General features: G+C 36.1%; 1 protein-coding gene across 2 annotated transcripts in view; it reads left to right on the top strand.

Moving 5' to 3' along the window:
* The window catches only part of NDFIP2 (Nedd4 family interacting protein 2), a 68,751-nt gene that overhangs the window by 31,356 nt on the left and 15,971 nt on the right, over positions 1 to 21,424 (top strand). For both annotated transcript variants that reach the window (XM_069467113.1, XM_069467114.1), the window contains 2 exons: positions 5,403 to 5,568; positions 17,705 to 17,838. In XM_069467113.1, the coding sequence (XP_069323214.1) occupies positions 5,403 to 5,568; positions 17,705 to 17,838 (300 nt within the window). The remainder of the gene's footprint in view (positions 1 to 5,402; positions 5,569 to 17,704; positions 17,839 to 21,424) is intronic.

The raw sequence follows: 21,424 nt of genomic DNA, 5'->3' as shown, positions 1-21,424 counted from the left end.
CTAGATTATATGGTGTAGCCTGTTGCTCCTATGCCACAAACCTGTATGATATGTTAAGTACTGAATACTGTGGCAGTTGTAACACAGTAGTAAATATTTGTGTATCTAAACCTATCTAAACATAGAAAAGGTAAAGATATAGTGTTATAATCTTATGGAACCACCATCATATAGGTGGTCCATTGTTGACTGAAACGTTATATGGTCCATGGCTATACTTGTATGTTCTGTCATACTAACAAGAATTGTTAATACTAGCAGAAAATATGCCTATATTAAAACACACCAAACGTCAGTGTATGTTCAAAATAAGAAGCTGAAAATTAGACTTGATTTGCTAACTTGCAGTTTTTTCATTAATATTCATTTGCTACTTACACATATTTTTTTCCTAATGGTTCATATTTTTGCTTTGTCTTATGCCAGCTCCCTCTAGCAGAAAAGAGTTTAGAGAGACCAAAGGTTTAGTGGGAAAATATTTGGAAAAGAACCCTAAATTTAAAAAAATTCTATTAATTTGCTTAAATGGCTATGTGTATGAAAGACTGCTATAATTTAGTTTTATTGGTAGAAAATCTAGCTCCATTTACTGAGCAGCACTGTTTAATGAGGGAACGTTTCTTCTGAGCTGTTGGTTTAGAACAGCTGGGCTATCTGTGGAAATCTCTTATCACCCGCAATTATCTAATCCTAGGAGCACTGATGAGGTAGCTCACTTTCTTCTTGGGTGACTTAGATGAGTAGCTTGACTCTGCCATTTGATTTTATTGCAACTCTAATCTGTTTTCTTTAAATCAAGTGTTAAATAAGGCGACATAGAATTATAGAGACTACTATAGACATTTTTTTTTTCAGTGTCATAGTGTCTTAGAGTTAGAAGGAGCCTTTGTGTGATCCACTCTAATATTCTATTGAGGACAAGAACTCCATTATATGTAGATTGACCATTTAATTTATCAAACATGAACATTTTTGAGAATGAAAAGGGTAGGAAAATGCTCAGTTGGGTGGGGACCCTGGAACAAAAGTGATAAAGTGAAAATGTCCTGGGAAAACCAGGTGTGGTCACCCTAGTTATACCACAGCCTTGCCAGTTCATCTTCCAGACTCTGCTTGAAAATATTTGTTGTCTCACAAAAAGGCTAGTGCCATGGGTAGCTCTAATAATAAAAAAAGCTAAATCAAAAAAGCTTAATTAAAAAAAAGCTTTTTTATTAAGCTAAAATTTATCTCACTGCAACTACTAACTCATTCCCAGTTTTGCTCTGTGATACTAAATATAGCCATAATATGGTAATACACAAAAAACATCAGCTCTTTAGGATAGCTTTTTTACTTACAACTTTAATTTTTTTTTTTTTTTTTAGCAAAATCTTACAGTTCTCTCCCATAGTTCCAATCTGTGCCCAAATTAAAACAGAAAAGAAAAGAAATGGAAAGACAAATGGAAAAAAGGCCATACTGCTGGCCAACTCACCAAGCACTGATAGAGGGCACTGCTTGCCACGTAACACTTGCTAGCACATCCATACATTCTCATCTTGGTACTTTTAGAAAACATTCAGTGAGGCCTCTAGCTTCTCAGAAGCAAAACTTCCGATTATTACATTAATATTGTATCACCTTAAGATAGAATAAAGGTCTGTACTATTGGAGACATGCCAATGAAAGTGAAAGAAACGCTATTTTAGACACTGGAAGGCTGTACTTTCAGTTAGAATTAATCATAATGCTTACAGTTTTCTTATAATTAAAAACAGTTTATGTATATCTATAAAACTAGCTACAGATAATTTTAAGTTAGCCCTCTTGGCATCTTTTTTCCTTTAGGCAAAAAAAATAGTGGTTCATTTGGCATGCAACTTTTCACCACCCTAGTTGCTGTATTAAAGACATATTTTAGTTTTCATGTGCTATATTGCCCACTTTTTTTCAGGAGGCTTATAAGGATGAAAAGCTGGCATGGTAGTTTTTGAGGTGAAATGTGAGTCGGGCCACAGAGCCTAGTTCATCACTGTATATACAAGGAGGTCCCCTCCACCCTACCCCTCCTTTTTTCTTTGCTATTTAGGTGATTGCCTTTTTTCTTTTTTTAATAGTTCTTTTTTCTTTTTTTTACTTTTTCTTTATTGAACATAGATGCTGAGGGAATATTTAGGTAATTGTTAAAAGAATGTAAAATAGAACCATTTGACAACATGATTAAGGGAAATTATTCCCAAATGGCATTGTCTAATTTGATAAATGTGATTTGATTTGAACCCTTGTAATGGAGATAGTTAAAAGGCAATCAAAGTTGGTTTATTTATAGAAGCAATTTTATTGCTTACAAAATGTCAAAATTGAAAAGTGGCATTTAAAGTAAATTAGAAGTTATATGCTACAGTAGGTAGAGGTTGTTGACTGAGTTATTGGGTTTTACTGTTGATGCATAGCAGTGTTCACTGTACATTATAATCTTGTAAAAGTAAAACTGTACATGTTAGGTAGGGCTGTTGAAATAAATTAGGATATGTTTTACAGGTTCCAAAGCTTTACTTCAGAGCTCATATGTATGAGTGTCTGTAGTTATTTCTTTCATAGTAGTTTTTGAGTAAATTTTGACATGTTTTAAAAATGAATTGGTCATTCTAGGGAGCACATGTACGTATTTGATGTGGTGTGTGGTGTAAGGAGTGTTTCTTGTGAGGAACTGGAGGAGAGCTGTTTTGCTATATAAGATTTTTTTCTTTAGTAAAGTTCATTGTATCTACATTTGCAGCTTTAATAAGAGATGTGAAAAAGTGGTTTTCTCTTTTTCACACCTTCACTATTAATTATTTAGTTGATATTACCAAGTAAATATCTGTGCTTTACTTTTATTTGCCTTACTTGGCTCATCTAACATTTTTGCCCTTAAAAGTATGATCAGTTAAAGATGATTAAATTAGGAATTCTCCTGGGTACTGTGTAATGGGAAAGCATGGGAGATGCATTGTAATACCAGGTGCAAAGTGTTGCTAGTCGGGAGGGTAGTCATTTAGGGCCTACTTGGAAACCTGCTGCAAGTAAATGTAAACCTCATGAAGTTTATAAAGTACACTTTATTATTTGGTTTTCAAATTCAATTTCTTTGAATTGTTTTGTGGAAAGAGTTGTCTTAGTAATTTGAGAAATGATTTTAGATGTGTTTATTACAGTTAAGTTATAATATGTATATTAACTCATAAAATGCTTTGCTAGTGTGATCACTTACCAAGACATATGCAAAGAGCAGTGTAGTAAATTGACCTCCTGTTTTACTTTGCATATATATTTTTTATTTTTTAGAGATAAGTGTATGACTACTTATTGAACTGAAAGTACCACATAATTTCCTTTTTGAGTTCATGAAATAAAGTGTACTAAACAAAAGGAGGAGACTAGTATTTATTAATTGCCTCCTGTGTGTTAAATGTTTTTCAAATATTATTTTACAACCCTACGAGGATTTTGACTGTATTCAGAACTTAACAGGTGAACACTGAGAAGGTAAGTGTATCAAAGTTCCCAAAAGGTAGAGCAAAAATTTACATGCTGTTCTTTCTTTTTTTTTTTTTTTTTTGTTGAGACAGAGTCTCACTTTGTTGCCCAAGCTAGAGTGAGTGCCATGGTGTCAGCTTAGCTCACAGCAACCTCAGACTCCTCTGCTTAAGCGATCCTACTGCCTCAGCCTCCCGAGTAGCTGGGACTACAGGCATGCGCCACTATGCCCGGCTAATTTTTTCTATATAGATTTTTAGTTGTCCATATAATTTCTTTCTATTTTTAGTAGAGACAGGGTCTCGCTCTTGCTCAGGCTGGTCTCGAACTCCTGACCTCGAGCGATCCACCCGCCTCGGCCTCCCAGAGTGCTAGGATTACAGGCGTGAGCCACTGCGCCCGGCCCATGCTGTTCTTTCTAAACTCCAAAATTCCTGTTCATTTCACTACATTACATTAAAATTTGTATGTGTAGTTAGCTTCATGACAAAATTTCTTTGGACAATTCTTTTTAACATTAAATTTCTTAAAATAACAGGAATAAATTAAGTTATGAAAATTAAATGATATTAAAAACTGGTAGTTTCTTTTCAAACTGAGATGCTAGTTTTAAAAGTATATTAAAAATATTTTAATAAGGCCTTTTCCAAATGTATTTAAAGATGAATTATAGTATCTTCTTGATGAATCTTTTTTTTTTGAGACAGGGTCTCACTGCGTCACCTGGGCTAGAGTGCAGTGGCAACATCATAGCTCACTGCAATCTCAAACTCCTGGGCTCGAGGGATCCTCCTGCCTCAGCTTCCCAAGTAGCTGGAACTAGGGGTGTGTGCTACCACACCTAGCTAATTTTTTTTTTTTTTTTTGGTAAAGATGGGGTCTCACTCTTTTCAAACTAGTCTCTAACTTCTGGCCTCAAGAAGTTCTGCTTCGGCCTCCCAAAGTGCTAGGGTTACGGGCATGAGCCACTGTGCCAGTTGATGAATCACTTTTTATAGTATTGATACCTTTGGCTCATATCGTTAGTTTGCCTGCATGTAATTATTATCAATTCCTGAAGAATGACCATTTCAGAGGTTGTCGTAAATGAAGTAAAAGATCTGCAACCACACACTGCTTGGGTTTAATTCCTGACTTTACCTTTCCTAGCTGTTGTGATGTTTGGCAAATTAAGTCTCTGTACTCGCGGTTTTTTTTTTTTTTTCCTTTTAATCGAGGACCTTTTTTTTTTTTTCCTTTAATGGGGAATAATAACAGTTTCTACCTCATAGGTTTGTTGTGAGGATTAAACGAGTTAAATGAGTAAAGATCTCAACATATTATTATATTAGCACTTACTGAGCTCTAAATGAATTTGTTGTGATGAACATTTTCTAGAATTTTACATATGCATTGGCTCATATTGCATTATAAGTAATTTTTTTTGTATTTGGGAAAACCTTAAGAATATGTCACATTTTTAGAATGCTTATACACTGTTATTCCATTTCATTAATTCCATTTCCATTTTCAGTTATTCTAGATTCAAATGTAGTAGAGATGGAATTGTGCCATGTTATTAGGATTTTTGCTTTTCTTTGTGCTATGTACTGACTGATACTTGGCAGACTCTTATTATCTACTATAGTATTACATAAATTTGAATCTATTTTGAACCGTAAATTTTTTCTTTATAACTTCTTAATTTGAACTTCATCTTTATTATAGAAAAACTAAAATTCTAAACATCTAAATGATGGTTAGGTCTTTAAAATTTTTTTTTCATTTTTGAAAAGGCGATTTCACTTTGCGTTTGGCCAAGAAGTGATTCTTTGCCTGAAATGATCTTTTAAAATTAGCTTAAATTAAAAAAAAAAAAGTAGTATTACATTAAATTTTTCTTTCTTTTTTCATTCTCTTAGCTTCACAATGAAGAGGACAATTCAGAATCATCTGCTGTAGAGCAGCCATCTACTTCAAACTCATCACCACAGGTTGTGCAGACTGCTCCTTCAGCATCAGCACTTGAAACTGACTCTTCTCCTCCACCATACAGTAGTATTACTGTGGAAGTACCTACAAGCTCAGGTATGAAACAGCGAGTAATGTTTTTAATAATTCATTTTTTTTGACAGTATGGTTTTGTGTAATTATCAAGTCTGTTAATGGGCTTTTAAAAACACATGCACACATATATTCAAACATGTATATGCGCACACATGCATATATATACAAATATATACATACATGTGTGCATGTATACATATATAGTACATACATATATGTGTGTGTGTATATATGTATGTACTTATGTAGTCATAAAACAAGGTGTTACTGATGAGTGCAAGTGGGAACATGGTGAGTATGTGTGACTGGAGGTGAAGGGTATACATAGTGTCATCCCAAATATGTGTTAATGATTCTTGAATACAAGGCAGTAATTCCTGTTTGCTACTGTTCATCTTTTTCAAGTCATTCTAAAGAACCCATCTGTGTCTCTGGCCACAATTTTTGTTCCCCTAGCAATGCTAAATTAGTCATTATGATGACTTACATATAATATTGTGATTTTGTGTATTATTTGATTTGTATGATTGTTTGATTTTATATGCTATTGTAAATTCTCTAAGTAGTGTAATAACTTCTAAATAAGTTCTAAATAACTTCTCTAAATATTTTATATACTCAATGAAACATTGGTTTTAAAAATGAGTTATTTAAAAACATTTAAATAGAAAAAAACCTTCACTAGAATATTTCATGTTTCTTATTTCCTATCCTGAAATTAATGTCATCTACTTCTCTCAAACTCCTGCCAGCTTTCTCTGGTTACCATTTTGCATTTAGAATATGTAAATAGACCCAATATTTCTTCCACCAAATTCATTTACGGTTTTCATTTACTGAAAATCATCTTCTTGAAGGTGTTCCCACTAATTAATAAATGCGTACTTCTTTTATTTGTGTATAATGTTTATTTGATTGATTTACTTTACTTCGGTGCCCAGTTTCATGGACAATTTTTATATTGATATCCATCAATGTTATTTGTCTTTGTTGTGGCTACCATTGCTATTGCTGTGTAACAAACACCTTCAAATTTAATGGAGTAAAATAGCAATCATTTATTACTATTAAATCTTATGGTTCTGGGAGTGGACTGGGCTCAGCTATGCTGTTCTCTCCCCAAATCTCATGTGATTGTTGTCCGGTGGTGGCTGGGGCTAGAATCATCTCAAAGGCTTCCTTTTTCACATGTTTTGTGGTTGATGCTGGCTTCAGCTAAGAACTGGGCAGTTGGCTACATAGCTAGACCTCAGCTGGGGCAGGATCCCTATATGTGGCCTCTTGTGGCCTAGGCTTTTTCACTGAATGGTGACTGGCTTTTAAGTACAAGTGTTCTGAGGAAAAGCTAGATGGAGGCTGTTTCATCTGTCATAATACTGCCTCAAAATTCACATGATATCACTTCTGCCATATTTGGTTTGTTAGAAGTGAGTCACTAAGTATAGCCCTTGTTCAAGAGGTAAGGAATTAGTCTCTACTTGATGAGAAGAGTTTCAAAGAACTTGTAAACTAACTTTTAAAACTGCCACAACTGCATATTTCATCTTGCCCCTACCACCAAACCTTCTCCTTCTACAGTTTCAATAAGTGGCTTCCATGGCTAGAAATGGGCTAGAAATCTTTTTTTTTTTTTTTTTTTTGATTCAGAGTCTCACTCTGTTGCCTGGGCTAGAGTGCCATGGCATCAGCCTATCTCACAGCAACCTGAAACTCCTGGGCTCAAGCAATCCTCCTGCCTCAGCCTCCCGAGTAGCTGGGACTACAGGCATGTGCCACCATGCCCGGTTAATTTTTTCTATATATTTTTAGTTGGCCAGATAATTTGTTTCTATTTTTAGTAGAGACGGTGTCTCGCTCTTGCTCAGGCTGGTCTCGACCTCCTGAGCTCAAACAATCCACCCACCTCGGCCTCCCAGAGTGCTAGGATTACAGGCGTGAGCCACCGCACCCGGCCTAGAAATCTTAAAGTCATCTTTTTGGTACCTGATCATAAAATTACAGTAGTCCTCCGTTAACTAAGGGAGATATGTTCCCAGACCCCCAGTGGGTGCCTGAAAACATTGATAATAACGAATCCTATATATATTATGTTTTTTCCTATACACACATACCTATGATAAAGTTTAATTTATAAATTAGGCACAGTGAGAGATTAACAATAATAAAATAGAACAATTATAATAATATACTATAATAAAAATTATGTGCCTGTAGTTCCCCCTCTCAAAATATCTCTTTGTATTATGCTTACCCTTCTTTTTGTGATGATATAATAAACCTACATGATGAGATGAAGTGAGGTGAAGAACATAGGCATTGTGACATAGCATTAGGCTACTATTGATCTTCTGACAATACATCAGAAGAAGGATCATCTACTTCAGGTGATCCTGGATCATCTAGCCACAACAATGTTGATGGTCCAATCACAGGCACAGATGATGATGTCGATGGTTGTGGATCCTTGATAGTTGAAGGTTTTTTTACTCAAATTTTTTGGAAGAACATTATAATTTGAAGTTGTCTCTTTCTTTGTAACTTATCAAAGTATTGCTGAAGAGATTGTAATGCTTTGGTGATCATATGGGTGACTTTAATGTTGTGTTCCATCCTAGGATCACATTCTATAATTTTGTCCTTTAATATCTGCGCAGATTTTAGTAATCTAAACACTTTGGCAAATTTTAGTAATGGCCATGTTGCTGATTCTGCTTCAGTTTCTTCTTCACCTCCTCTTACTTTTCAGATGACTCAACAAGTTCTTTCAATTCCTTGTTTGTTAACACTTGTCAAGGGCCTTCAATGTGTTCTTTAACTTCATCAAGCATCTTGGTAAATCCTTCTCTACCAACATGTCTTGCTGTGTGAATGATTTTCCTAACTTCTCCATCGATCTCTAGGAAGCCTTTAAAATCACTCACAACTTCATTCCCTAAGTTCTTCAAGTAGGCATTTGTAGTTTCTGGTTTTAATTCATTTGTTACAGCTTTGATGGATATTATTGCATCAACAATGGTGAATGATTTCCAGCACTGCATTATATCCAGGTTAAGGTCTGCATCAATTGCTGTTTGAATGTGATCAAATACCAGGTGGGTATTTGTGTTCTTGACAAATCAAATGATGCCCGGGGCAAGAGGCTGAAGCAGTGTGGTTGTATGTGGAGTTAAAAATACAACCTCAACATTTTCACTTTCATAGCAAACAGATTCAGGATGGCCAGGTGCATTGTCTATTATTAACAGAACTTTAAATTTCAACCCTTCTTCCAAGTATTTTTTCACTTCTGGGATGAATCATTGGTGGAACCATTCCATAAACAAGATGGTTGTCACCCACGCTTTCTGATTATGTTGCCAGAACATGGGGAGATAATTTTTGATTTTGTTTTTGAAAGTGCGTAGGTTCTTCACTCTGTACACCATGCCTGGCTTTATTATGTGCCCTACAGTGTTGCCACATAGTACCAAAGTTAATCTGTCCTTCCATATTTTATGCCTTGATGCCTCCTTTGCACTTTAATGAATCCAGGTTCTGTTGGGCATCTTCACCCAGAAGAACCCAGTTTCATCATAACTGAAGCCTTGCTTTGGATGGTATCCTTTCTCCTTAAGCAACTTCTTCAACTCTGCCAGCAGATTCTTCATCGGCAGGTGCAGCCTCTTCAGTAATTTTTATATTTTTCATTCCAAACCTAATCCTGAATCTGTATAACCATCACTTACTTACAGTAAATAGCTTATCACTCATTTCAGGGGATCCCTTGCTGAAGTCTTAACATAGGCTCAGTTCTTTCTAGCGTAACGTGTTAGTATCGATTGGAACAAGTTTCTGTTCATGTCTTCCACCCACAAATTTAATGCCCTTTTCATCTTAACTAAACACTTATCATGCCCTGTGGCCATAACTTTTGCAATTGGAGGTACAAGAGCAACACTAGCAAAAACTTCTTTTTCCTTCTTCACAATTTCACAGATAGATTTGTTCTTACCGTAAAGCTTAGCAACCTCAGCTTACAATTTTTTTCCCCCTTATTGGGAATTTTTACCTTTTCACTTAAAGGAAGTACTTCATGAATTCTCTTTGTCATGTGTGAATTGCCAGCATTACTACTTTTGCTTTTGGGAGCCATTAATAAGCAAAGGTAATGTAAAAATGAGCTTTACTTTACAGATGAGAAAAAAAATCATGGAAAATTAAATAAGTTGCTCATGATCGCATAGCTTCTAAATCGTAAAGACAGAAGTTGAACCCAGGTACATCTGATTGTAAAGTTTGCAGTTAACTGTTTATAGTTTCAGAGTCCTATGATTTTGGCTACTAGAAGGTCATTGGGGACCTTTGCCATAATGTTTTTTTTGGAGCGTTACAAGCAGAAGCCTAGGGTATAATGGGTTAAAAAGAGCACAGACAGTGAGGAAGAGAGGACAGCAAGTGATTTTAATAACTAACAAATGGAAACATCACAAATGCTCAAAATAGGTCAATCATTAAATACATTTTTAAATAACAGTATTGCATAGCCATTAAAATTAGGTTTTTTGAAGAATGCTTACTGGTATCACATTAAATACTTTGAAAATAGCAAATTTAAAAAGTAGAATATCAAATGACATATATGATGTGATCCCCATTATTAACACATTAACTGTCATGTGAGTTGTATTTAGCTCATGCTAGTTTTGAGCCTGGGGCCTCGTGAAGCATATGTAACTCAAATATCTCTTCATCTTGGAAGCTACGAGGACTATTTTTCAAGTTGCATCTAACTCATGCACAGAAAACAATAAAAAATAACAAATTTTTCATTAAATTAGGATCATTTTGTTTTAGAAGTTTTATTCTATTTTTGTGATAAAATACTGTGGCCCCAAGGGAAAAAAATTTTTTCTATCATGGTAGTCAATGTGTTAAAAAAAATAAATGAACATTTCCATGTAAAGGATATTTCAAGATATGTTAAAAATAATAACTTACTCTGGATGGTGTAACGTTGGGTTGTTTTCGTTTACTTTAAACATGTACATAACATTTCAGTCAGTGATGGACTACTTACATGATAGTGGTCCCATAAGGTTATAATGGAGCTGAAACATTGCTCTCCCTTAGTGATGTGGTCGCTATTGTGCCATTGTGCTGTTGTGGCACAATGCATTACTCGTTGTGTGTGTTTATAGCAATGCTGGTATACATAAACCTGCGCTGTGCTGCCAGTTATGTAAGATGATAGCATGTACATTATGTACTGTACATAATACTTGATAATGATAATAATGGATTATGTTACTGTTTTATGTATTTACTATACTATACTTTTTATTGTTATTTTAGAATGTACTCTATTTATTTTTTAAAAAGTTAACTGTAAAATAGCCTCAGGTAGTTCCTTCAGGACATATTCCAAAAGAAGGCCTTGTTATCATAAGAGATGACAGCTTCATGCATGGTGTTATTATCCTGAAGATCTTCCAACAGGGCAGGATATGGAAGTGGAAGACAGTGATATTGATGGTCCTGACTTTGTGTGGGTCTTGGCTAATGTGTGTGTTTGTGTCTTAGTTTTTAACAAAAAAGTTTAAATAGAAAAAAAATAGAAATTTTAAAAGTAGGAAACGCTTATAGAATAAGAATATAAAGAAAGAAAATATCTTTGTACAGCAGTATGATGTATTTGTATTTTAAGCTAATGTTATTACAAAGGAGTCACAAAGTTAAATAATGTAAAAACTTTACAGTAAGCTAAGGTTAATTTTTTATTGAAGAAAGAAAAATACTTTTTAATAAACCTAGTATAGCCCAAGGTAGGCACCGTGTTTATAAAAATCTATAGTAGTGGTAAAGTCCTAGGCCTTCACATTCACTCACAATGTACTCACCCATAGCAACTTCCAGTCCCACAAGCTCCATTCATGGTAAGAACTGGATACAGGTGTACCATTTTTTATATTTGAATACCGTATTTTTACTGTACCTTTTCTATGTTTAGATATATTTAGATAACACATACACTTTGTATTGAATAGTTGCCTATTCAATACAGTCACATGCTGTACAGGTTTGTAGCCTAGGAACAATAGGCTGTACCGTATAGTATAGCCCAGGTACGTAGTAGGCTGTGCCACCTAAGTTGGTATAAGTCCACTCTATGATGTTCCACAATGACCAAATCACCGAACACGTTTGTCAGGACATATCCCTGTCGTCAAGTCATGCGTGATTGTATTTTAAGCATTGGCCATGCTAGTTTTCTGTGGAGATTTTATTCCTCATTAGGTCACTTTTTGGTTCATTTTTATAAATCTGAGCAACATTGATAATAATATATGACATTTGTATAATGCTTCACTGTTTAAAGAGTCTTCTTGAATACTCTTCTGTTTCATCCCATAATAGCAAGTAATGGTCCCCCGGGTCACTTTTATGGATGAGAAAATGGAGCTTCATAGTGCGTAAGTGATTTGCTTGAGGTCACAGAACTTCTAAGAAGAGAATTTAGAGCTGGAGCTCCCTAGACTTTAAATCGTCTGGTTGAGGACCACTACCTTAAAGGATAGAAGAAAAATGAATAAAATTAAAAAGTAAAAATTAAAGTGGTAGCAATTTAGTGCTTCTACCCAACTTTCATCTATTAGTGGTGGGTATTTTTTTTCTATCTTCAGTGTTAAAACTTTTCAAGAATTTACATACTTGTTAATACAAAAAATTATATCTCCTTGGATAATGTGTGTCATTGTTCCAGTTTTTTTTTAAAATTTACAACTTTAATATTATTGCCTTAAATTTTATAACCACTGTTTTCACTTAGATTTTGCTTCTACTCTAGTCTTAGAACTAAAGAGATCTATGTAGTTGAATGTGCATGGTGTTTTTACATCCTGAAAAGAAATCATCTCTAAGAATTTATGACTCTTGTCTCTTATGATGGATAACATTCAGTATTATACTGCTACTACCACTCCAGTCATTAGATTAAAAATGACCTAACTTCAGATCCTTAGCTGTTCCTGATAGCATTAAAAAAATTGTTTTCATGAAAATAAAATAGGATAAGTATTGCTAGAGTAAAAGGTGTTTTCACGTTGGAAGTGTAAGAAATGCTGATAAAGATAGAGAAAATTATAAGCATACGTAAAAAATACAGACATACCTCAGAGATATTGTTGGTTCAGTTAGACAACCACAATAAAGCAAATATTGTGATAAAGTAAGTCATGTGAATTTTTTGGTTTCCCAGTGCACATAAAAGTTATGTTTACACTATACTGTAGTCTGTTAAGTTTGTAACAGCATTATGTTTTTTAAAAATACATACCTTAATTAAAACCTTTATTGCTAAAAATGCTAATGATCATCGGAGCCTTCAGCAAGTTATCTTGTTGCTGGTAGAGGGTCTTGCCTTGATGTTAATAGTTACTGACTTGTGGTTGCTCAAGGTTGAGATGGCAGTTACTTAAAATAGACAACAATGAAGTTGGCCACATCAATTTACTTTTCCTTTTACAAAAAGACTTCTCTGTAGCATATGATGCTATTTGATAGCATTTTACCGACAATAGAACTTCCTTAAAAATTGGAGTCAATCTTTTCAAACCCTGCTGCTACTTTATCAACTAAATTTCTTTTTTTTTTTTTTTTTTTTTTTTTTTTTTTTGTTGAGGCAGAGTCTCACTTTGTTGCCCAGGCTAGATTGAGTGCCGTGGCGTCAGCTTAGCTCACAGCAACCTCAGACTCCTCGGCTTAAGTGATCCTACTGCCTCAGCCTCCCGAGTAGCTGGGACTACAGGCATGCGCCACTATGCCCGGCTAATTTTTTCTATATAGATTTTTAGTTGTCCATATAATGTCTTTCCATTTTTAGTAGAGACGGGGTCTCGCTCAGGCTGGTCTCGAACTCCTGACCTTGAGCAATCCACCCGCCTCGGCCTCCCAGAGTGCTAGGATTACAGGCGTGAGCCACCGCGCCCGGCCTCAACTAAATTTCTAAATTTAATCTTCTAAATCCTTTGTTGTCACTTCAAGTGTTCACAGAATCATCAAGAGTAGACTCCATCTCAAGAAACCACTTTCTTTGCTCATCCATAAGAAGCAATTCCTCATTCATTCAAGTATTATCATGAGATTGCAGCAGTTCATGACATATCTAGGTTCCACTTCTAATTCTAGTTCTCTTGCTGTTTCTTCCTCATCTACAGATACTTTCTGCACTGAAGTCTTAAACCCCTCCACGTCATTCTCCAGAGTTGGAATCATCTTCCAAACTCCCATTAATGTTGATATTTTGACCTCCTCCCTTGAATCATAATTGTTTTTTTTTTTTTTTCTGAGACAGGGTCTCACTCTGTCACCCTGGCTAGAATGTAGTGGTGCGATCATAGCTCACAGCAACCTCAAACTCCTGGGCTCAAGCGATCCTTCTGCCTCATCCTCCCCAGTAGCTGGGGCTATAGGCATGCACCACTATGCCCAGCTAATTTTTCTATTTTTTGTGGAGACAGGATCTTGCTTTTATTCAGGCTGGTCTTGAACTCCTAGCCTCAAGCAGTCCTCCGGCCTCGGCCTCCCAGAGTGCTAGGATTATAGGCATGAGCTACTGCACCGGCCTCATAAATGTTCTGAATGGAATCTAGAATAGTGAATTCTTTTCAGAAGATTTTCAATTTAATTTGTCCAGATCCTTCAGAGAAATCAGTATTTATGGCAGCTATAGCTTTACAAAATGTATTTTGTAAATAATAAGAATTTAAAGTCAGAATGACTCCTTGATCCATGGGCTGCAGAATAGATGTTGTGTTAGCAAGCATGAAAACAACATTCATCTCCTTAAACATCTCCATCACAGCTCTTGGGTGTGGTGCAGGTACATTGCCAACGAATAGAAATGTTTTGAAAAGATTCTTTTTTTCCTGGGGAAATAGGTCTCAACAGTGGGTTTAAAGTATTCAGTAAACCATGTTGCAAACAGATGTGCTGTCATCCAGGCCTTTTTATTCCATTTATAGAGCATAGGCAAAGTAGACTTAGCATAATTCTTAAGGGCTCCAGGATTTTTGGAATGGTAAATGAGCATTGGTTTCAACTTAAAGTCACTATTTACGTTAGCCCCTAACAAGGAGAGTCAGCCTATCCTTTGAAGCTTTGAAGCCAGGCATTGACTTCTCCTCTAGGTATAAAAGTCCTAGAAGACATCTTCTCCTACCAGAAGGCTGTTTTTTCTGCATTGAAAATCTGTCGTTTAGTATAGCCACCTTCATCAATGATCTTAGCTAGATCTTCTGGATAACTTGCTGCAGTTTCTCCATTAGCACTTGCTGCTTCACCTTGTACTTTTAGGTTATGGAGACAGCTTCCTTCCGTAAGCCTCATGAACCAATCTCTGCGAGCTTCAAACTTCTGCAGTTTCCTCTCTTCTCTTGGCCTTCATAGAATTGAAGAGTTAGAGCCTTGCTCTGGATTAGGCTTTGGCTTAAGGGAATGTTGTGGCTGGTTTGATTTTTTTATCCAGACCATTAAAAACTTTCTCTACATCATCAATAAAGCTGTTTTATTTTCTTATCATTCATGTGTTCACTGGAGTACCCCCTCCCCCCCCTTTGAGATTTGAGACACAATCTTGCTCTGTCACCAAAACTGGAGTATAACTGCATAATCACAGTTCACTGCAATCTCCAACTCCTAAGCTCAAGTGATCCTGCTAGCTCAGCATCCTGAGTAGCTAGGGCTATAGGCACATCCAACTTTTTAAATTTTTTGTAGAGACGGGGTCTCATTATGTTGCCCAGGCTGGTCTTGAATTCTTTTTTTTTTTTTTTTTTTTTTTTTTTTTTTTGTTGTTGTTGAGACAGAGTCTCACTTTGTTGCCCAGGCTAGAGTGAGTGCCGTGGCGTCAGCTTAGCTCACAGCAACCTCAAACTCCTGGGCTCAAGCGATCCTACTGCCTCAGCCTCCCGAGTAGCTGGGACTACAGGCATGCGCCACTATGCCCGGCTAATTTTTTCTATATAGATTTTTAGGTGTCCATATAATGTCTTTCTATTTTTTTAGTAGAGACGGGGTCTCGCTCAGGCTGGTCTCGAACTCCTGACCTTGAGCAATCCACCCGCCTCGGCCTCCCAGAGTGCTAGGATTACAGGCGTGAGCCACCGCGCCCGGCCTGGTCTTGAATTCTTGGCATCAGCAATCCTCTGTCCAGCCTCCCAAAGTGCTGGGATTACAAGTGTGAGTCACTGGGCCCAATCTGGAGTAGCATTTTCAGTTTCCTTCAAGAACTTTTCCTTTGGATTCACAAATTGTCTGTTTGGTGCAAAAAGCCCAGCTTTTGGCCTATCTTGGTCTGTCTTGGCTTTTGAGGTGTCTTCTTTATTAACCTTAATCATTTCTAGCTTTTGAATTAAAGTTAGAGACATGTGACTCTTCCTTTCACTTGAACACTTAAGAGGCCATTGTCAGATTATTAATTGGCCTAATTTCAATATTGCTGTGTCTCGGAGTAGAGAAGGCCCGAGGAGTGGCAGAGAGATGGGGAACAGCTGGTTGGTGGGTGGAGCCATCAGGACACACACAACATTTATCAACTAAGTTTGCTGTCTTCTAGGTCTTTTGTGCCCCCAAACAATTGTACTAGAAACATCAAAGATCACTGGTCACAGATCACCATAAATGATGTAATAATACTGAAAAAGTTTGAGAATTACCGAATGTTACACAAAGACACAAAGTGAGCACATGCTGTTAGAAAAATGGTGGTGATAGACTTGTCAATGCAGGATTGCCACAAACTTTCAATTTGTAAAAAATGCGGTTATTTGTGAAGTAGAATAAAGCAAAGCATAATAAAACCAGGTATGCCTGTATAAAAATACTATACTTATAATGGAGGAAATTACAAAAGTGTTGTCGAACACTGTGGTATATACTATTTTTAGAATCTGCCTTTTTTTACCATGTCATTGATTCTAGCATTAGTCTAATTATCTGGTTGGCCTGTATCATTTTACTTATACTGCTTATATTGGAAATAAGTGATATAGTTTTATTTTTAAGATAAGAAGTCTGTACTTACTTTTGTAATATATTTCTGGAGATTATATTTTAAAATAGTTTTAAAATTGAGGAGGGAGAAATAATAAAAAGAAAATCTACGGGCCGGGCGCGGTGGCTCATGCCTGTAATCCTAGCACTCTGGGAGGCCGAGGCGGGTGGATCGCTCAAGGTCAGGAGTTCGAGACCAGCCTGAGCGAGACCCCGTCTCTACTAAAAATAGAAAGACATTATATGGACAACTAAAAATCTATATAGAAAAAATTAGCCGGGCATAGTGGCGCATGCCTGTAGTCCCAGCTACTCGGGAGGCTGAGGCAGTAGGATCGCTTAAGCCGAGGAGTCTGAGGTTGCTGTGAGCTAAGCTGACGCCACGGCACTCACTCTAGCCTGGGCAACAAAGTGAGACTCTGTCTCAACAAAAAAAAAAAAAAAAAAAGAAAATCTAAAGAACTAGGTAAATAAGAGGAAAATGAAAGGAGAAAGAGATAGATAAGAATAGAAAAAAAGTAAAAATTCTTCAGTCTTTTCGCAAAGAGAAATACTGAGTTTGCTTAAGAGATTGGGACAGTTTCCAAAATCAACATATATTATCAGACCAAAGTATTTGGGGTTGGGAACTCCCTGGGTCTGCCACTTAATAGTTGCTTGGTAGTAACAGGGCAAATCACTTAACTTTCCTGAACTTCAGAGTAGCTAAGATTAATGCATATACAAGTCATACATGAAATGGTTAGTACTATAAATATTATTCCTTTTTTATGTTTTTGGCTGTGAGATAATGGGCAAATAAACTAAGTTCTTTGTACACAATAAATAAGAATGCTTATTTATTGTGAGATTTTTACCTGTCTGTTACTCCTTTTCAAAATCTCATTCTTGTGTATTAGCCTTTAGATGGTATTTATCAGTTCTTTCTCTTCATGATAAATTTGGACTAAAATAAGACTTACGATAATAATAGTAATTTACATGTTTTATAGCTTATAACATAGGACCACAATGGCAATAGTAGTCTTTAGTGACCTGTTGTAAATTATTAAGTTATGGTAATAGCTATAAATTTTATATTAGATAGTTTTGTTTTTAATGGTTATCCTTTTAAATCCTCTTTCTTCAGATACAGAAGTTTACGGTGAGTTTTATCCCGTGCCACCTCCCTACAGTGTTGCTACCTCTCTTCCTACGTATGATGAAGCTGAGAAAGCTAAAGCTGCTGCAATGGCAGCTGCAGCAGCAGAAACATCTCAAAGAGTAAGAGCACTTTATCATTTCTTTTGATAATATTATTTTTGTTAATTGGTATGTACATTTAGCAATATCAGAAACAGTCTATGCATAAGAGTGTGTGTGTGTAGATTTTTTTTTAGTACAGCTGACCCTTGAACAATACGGGTTCGAACTTCATGGATCCACTTATATGCAGATTGTTTTCAATAAACATATTGGAAAATTTTTTAGAGATTTGCAACAATTTGAAAAAACTTGTGGACAAACTGCATAGCCTAGCAATATTAAAAAAATTAAGAAAAAGTTAGGCATGTCTTGAATGCATAAAATATATGCATAGTAGTCTTATTTTATGTGTTGATCAACTGTTTATATTATCAGTAGTGAACAGTAGGGTATTAATTGTTAAGTTTTTGGGGAATCACAGGTTATATACAGTTTTTTGACTGCATGAGGTCAGTGTCTCTAACCCCCCAGTTGTTCAGGGGTCAACTGTATTTTCTCTACTGTTGTTTATATGTGTAGTCATTTTTTGGTAAAATTGGCACTCTCGTAGTTAAATTCACCTTCTTCATTCCTTGACTTTCTCGTTTCTATTACTGTTTTCCTCCACTTCTTCTCAACTTGTGGGGCATCCTAGACCTTATCTTTACTAATACATTTATCACTTCTTAAATTTTGATTTCGGGCATCTCATCCTTCACCTCCCATCCTTCTAACTCATTCACTGTAGTTACCACCACCCAACAGTTCTTCTCTTTCACTTGGAACTCTAGTCTATGGACCTCTTCACTGTCCGTGTACTTATATAGTTTGGATTCCATGGTCTGTCACTATAATCATGAGTTATCTTTTTTTCTGTTTATGCTTTATATATTAGCGTAGCCGGTTTAGTGACTCTCTGAAAGAACTCAAGATAGGCTAAAAAGCATAGAGAAATAAGTTACCACGGCTTCAGATTATTTTTGTCAGCTAATCCCCGCCTCCCTTTTAGCATATCCTATCCTAGAATTTTGGAGTAATGGTCAAGGATTCTACCTCCCCTTTCTCCCTCATCTTCCTGTCTTAGTAATAGAGACAGAGATGGAGATACATGTATGTTATTCTTTGTTCTGGTGAAAGGAGTGGCTTTTCAGTAAGAAAGAGTCAGTGAGATGAGATACATGTGTGCTGTTCTGCAGCCAGGTAAGAGGCAGAAATTATTTACATTTTAGTGTGGCTGCAAGCAGGACTAGAATTCATTGCCTTTTTTTCTTGCTTCAGATGTGAGTTGTCATTTCATATCCCTGTATTCATCCCATTTTGTTCAGGAAAAAGACACAAAAAATCATTTTACCTGGAAAACTAGAATTAGGTGAGAAGCCAAGGGAGAGGGATGTGCTTCTCTGTGTGGCATTCTCTTCTTGCTGCTCTGAGGTCAGAGCCCAGTGAGTAGATCCTCTGAGAGGTGAGCATGTGTCCTGAATGTGTTTCTTCCCTTAGCTACAACACTTTCCATACCTACTCCCACTCTCTTTCTCCAGCACACACAGGGTTAAACATCAATATAAACAGCTTTGGACACGGGAAGTTAGGTAAAGACAGGAAGTTAGGTAAAGACGGTAAACCTCACACTTTAATTTATGCCTTTTCCCTCTTGGAGGGATGGGGGATGGAATAAGTCTCTTAGGACAGTAGCATAAATATAGCTCAATCAATAAGGATTTTTGATGCTGTGAGGGGAGAATCATAGAGAAGAAGGATAGATCTATAAAATAGAGAGTTTCTGTCAAAATGAACTTTAGAGACCTTGACAGTGGCAAAGGTCTTTAAAGAGTATTATGGACCCTTGGATCCTTCAATGCCCTAACTTTGGTACAATAGGATACGAACTCTAAAGACAAAGTAGGGAGCATTAAGTCTTACTATGTGTCCTTGTGCTTTGAGAAAAGCATAAAGGTGGTGTTACCCTTTTTGGAGAGAAAATTCTGAAATGTTACCATTCCATTCCTTCATTGTCGTCATTTCCAGTGCCTTGGGCATTGTGGAAAATTTCATAGAAAGCAAAGTAGAATTGTACAAAGAGACTAACGTAGGTCCTTGTACAAAATCTTTCAAATTTATCAGTGTTTCCTAAGCCAGTGCTCCAACACCGTCTTTTTGCAAAGTATGAGTGTTTGCATGTGAGTCTCTGTGTCTGATTTAGACAGAAAACTGGTGTATACTTGAAAATCGCTGAGAGTAGATTTTAAGTTCTCACCACAAAAAAATGCTAAGTATGTGTAGTAATGCATATGCTAATTAGCTCGAATATTTCAAAACGTCATGTTGTACACTATAAGTAATACAGTTTTTATTTGTCTATTAAAAAATTTAGGCCGGGCGCGGTGGCTCACGCCTGTAATCCTAGCACTCTGGGAGGCCGAGGCGGGTGGATCGCTCAAGGTCAGGAGTTCGAGACCAGCCTGAGCGAGACCCCGTCTCTACTAAAAATAGAAAGAAATTATACGGACAACTAAAATATATATATACAAAAAATTAGCCGGGCATGGTGGCGCATGCCTGTAGTCCCAGCTACTCGGGAGGCTGAGGCAGTAGGATCGCTTAAGCCAAGGAGTCTGAGGTTGCTGTGAGCTAAGCTGACGCCACGGCACTCACTCTAGCCTGGGCAACAAAGTGAGACTCTGTCTCAACAAAAAAAAAAAAAAAAAAAAAAATTGAAAAATTGAAAAAAACCCTTGGTCTGATTAGCATTTGAGTACATTCAGTCGTAAATGAGTCTCACCTGGGTGAGCTGAATGTTTATTTCTTGAACAGACTCTCATTGGGAGAATATAGGTAGTCAAGAGACTGAAACAATACAGTTTTCTATTTATTTTTAATAGTTGTTTGTATATCATAGAATGGTTGAGTATAAGATTTATGGAAATGAATTACCCATTTTTAATATTTCTATGAAAAATACTTGCATTCCAAATCATTAACTTTATAAAACTTTTAGAACATGGCTTGTTGTTCATCAGGTAGGCTTATCTTATGATCTTAAAGTGGATAGAGTTTACTTTTTTGTAACTTGTTTTAAATTGATTCAGTAACTTATCTTTCGATGTGAGAACTAGAGCTTGATAATTTGTGAGCAACTCTGGGAGACACACCTTGCATTTACATTCCCAACACCTATTATGTGGTGCATATTTGTTGTTTAATAAACGACAGTTTACTCAGTTAATGAGTGCTTTTTTTTTTGTATTAGCCAATGTGGGAAATTAGGAATAAGAAAAGACCACAGGTGTTCTCTTACAGCTATTCATTTAAAAATTTTTTGATGTCTTTTACCAATTTTAGGATTTATAAATTAATGTTTAATATAGTTGAAATTATTGCATAGATACCATCTTTTATTTTTAAACATTTTATATAAATACTTTCCCGTTATTTAATGGTGGAGGGAAATTTCATGGAATCAATATACTATTATAATTTAGTGGCCATTCTTTAGTGAACAATCATTATTTTCGAATGTTTGTATTTTTTTGGTCAGGTGTTAATATTATAAAAGAAATCTTTGTGTATTTTGTCTTGTGTATTTTAAAAAATGACGTCCTTTGATAAAATCTCTGGACTGGTATTT

Source organism: Eulemur rufifrons, chromosome 4 (genome assembly GCF_041146395.1).
Source record: "Eulemur rufifrons isolate Redbay chromosome 4, OSU_ERuf_1, whole genome shotgun sequence".
Taxonomy (NCBI): Eukaryota; Metazoa; Chordata; class Mammalia; order Primates; family Lemuridae; genus Eulemur; species Eulemur rufifrons.
This window is presented reverse-complemented; position numbering and strand designations above follow the sequence as displayed.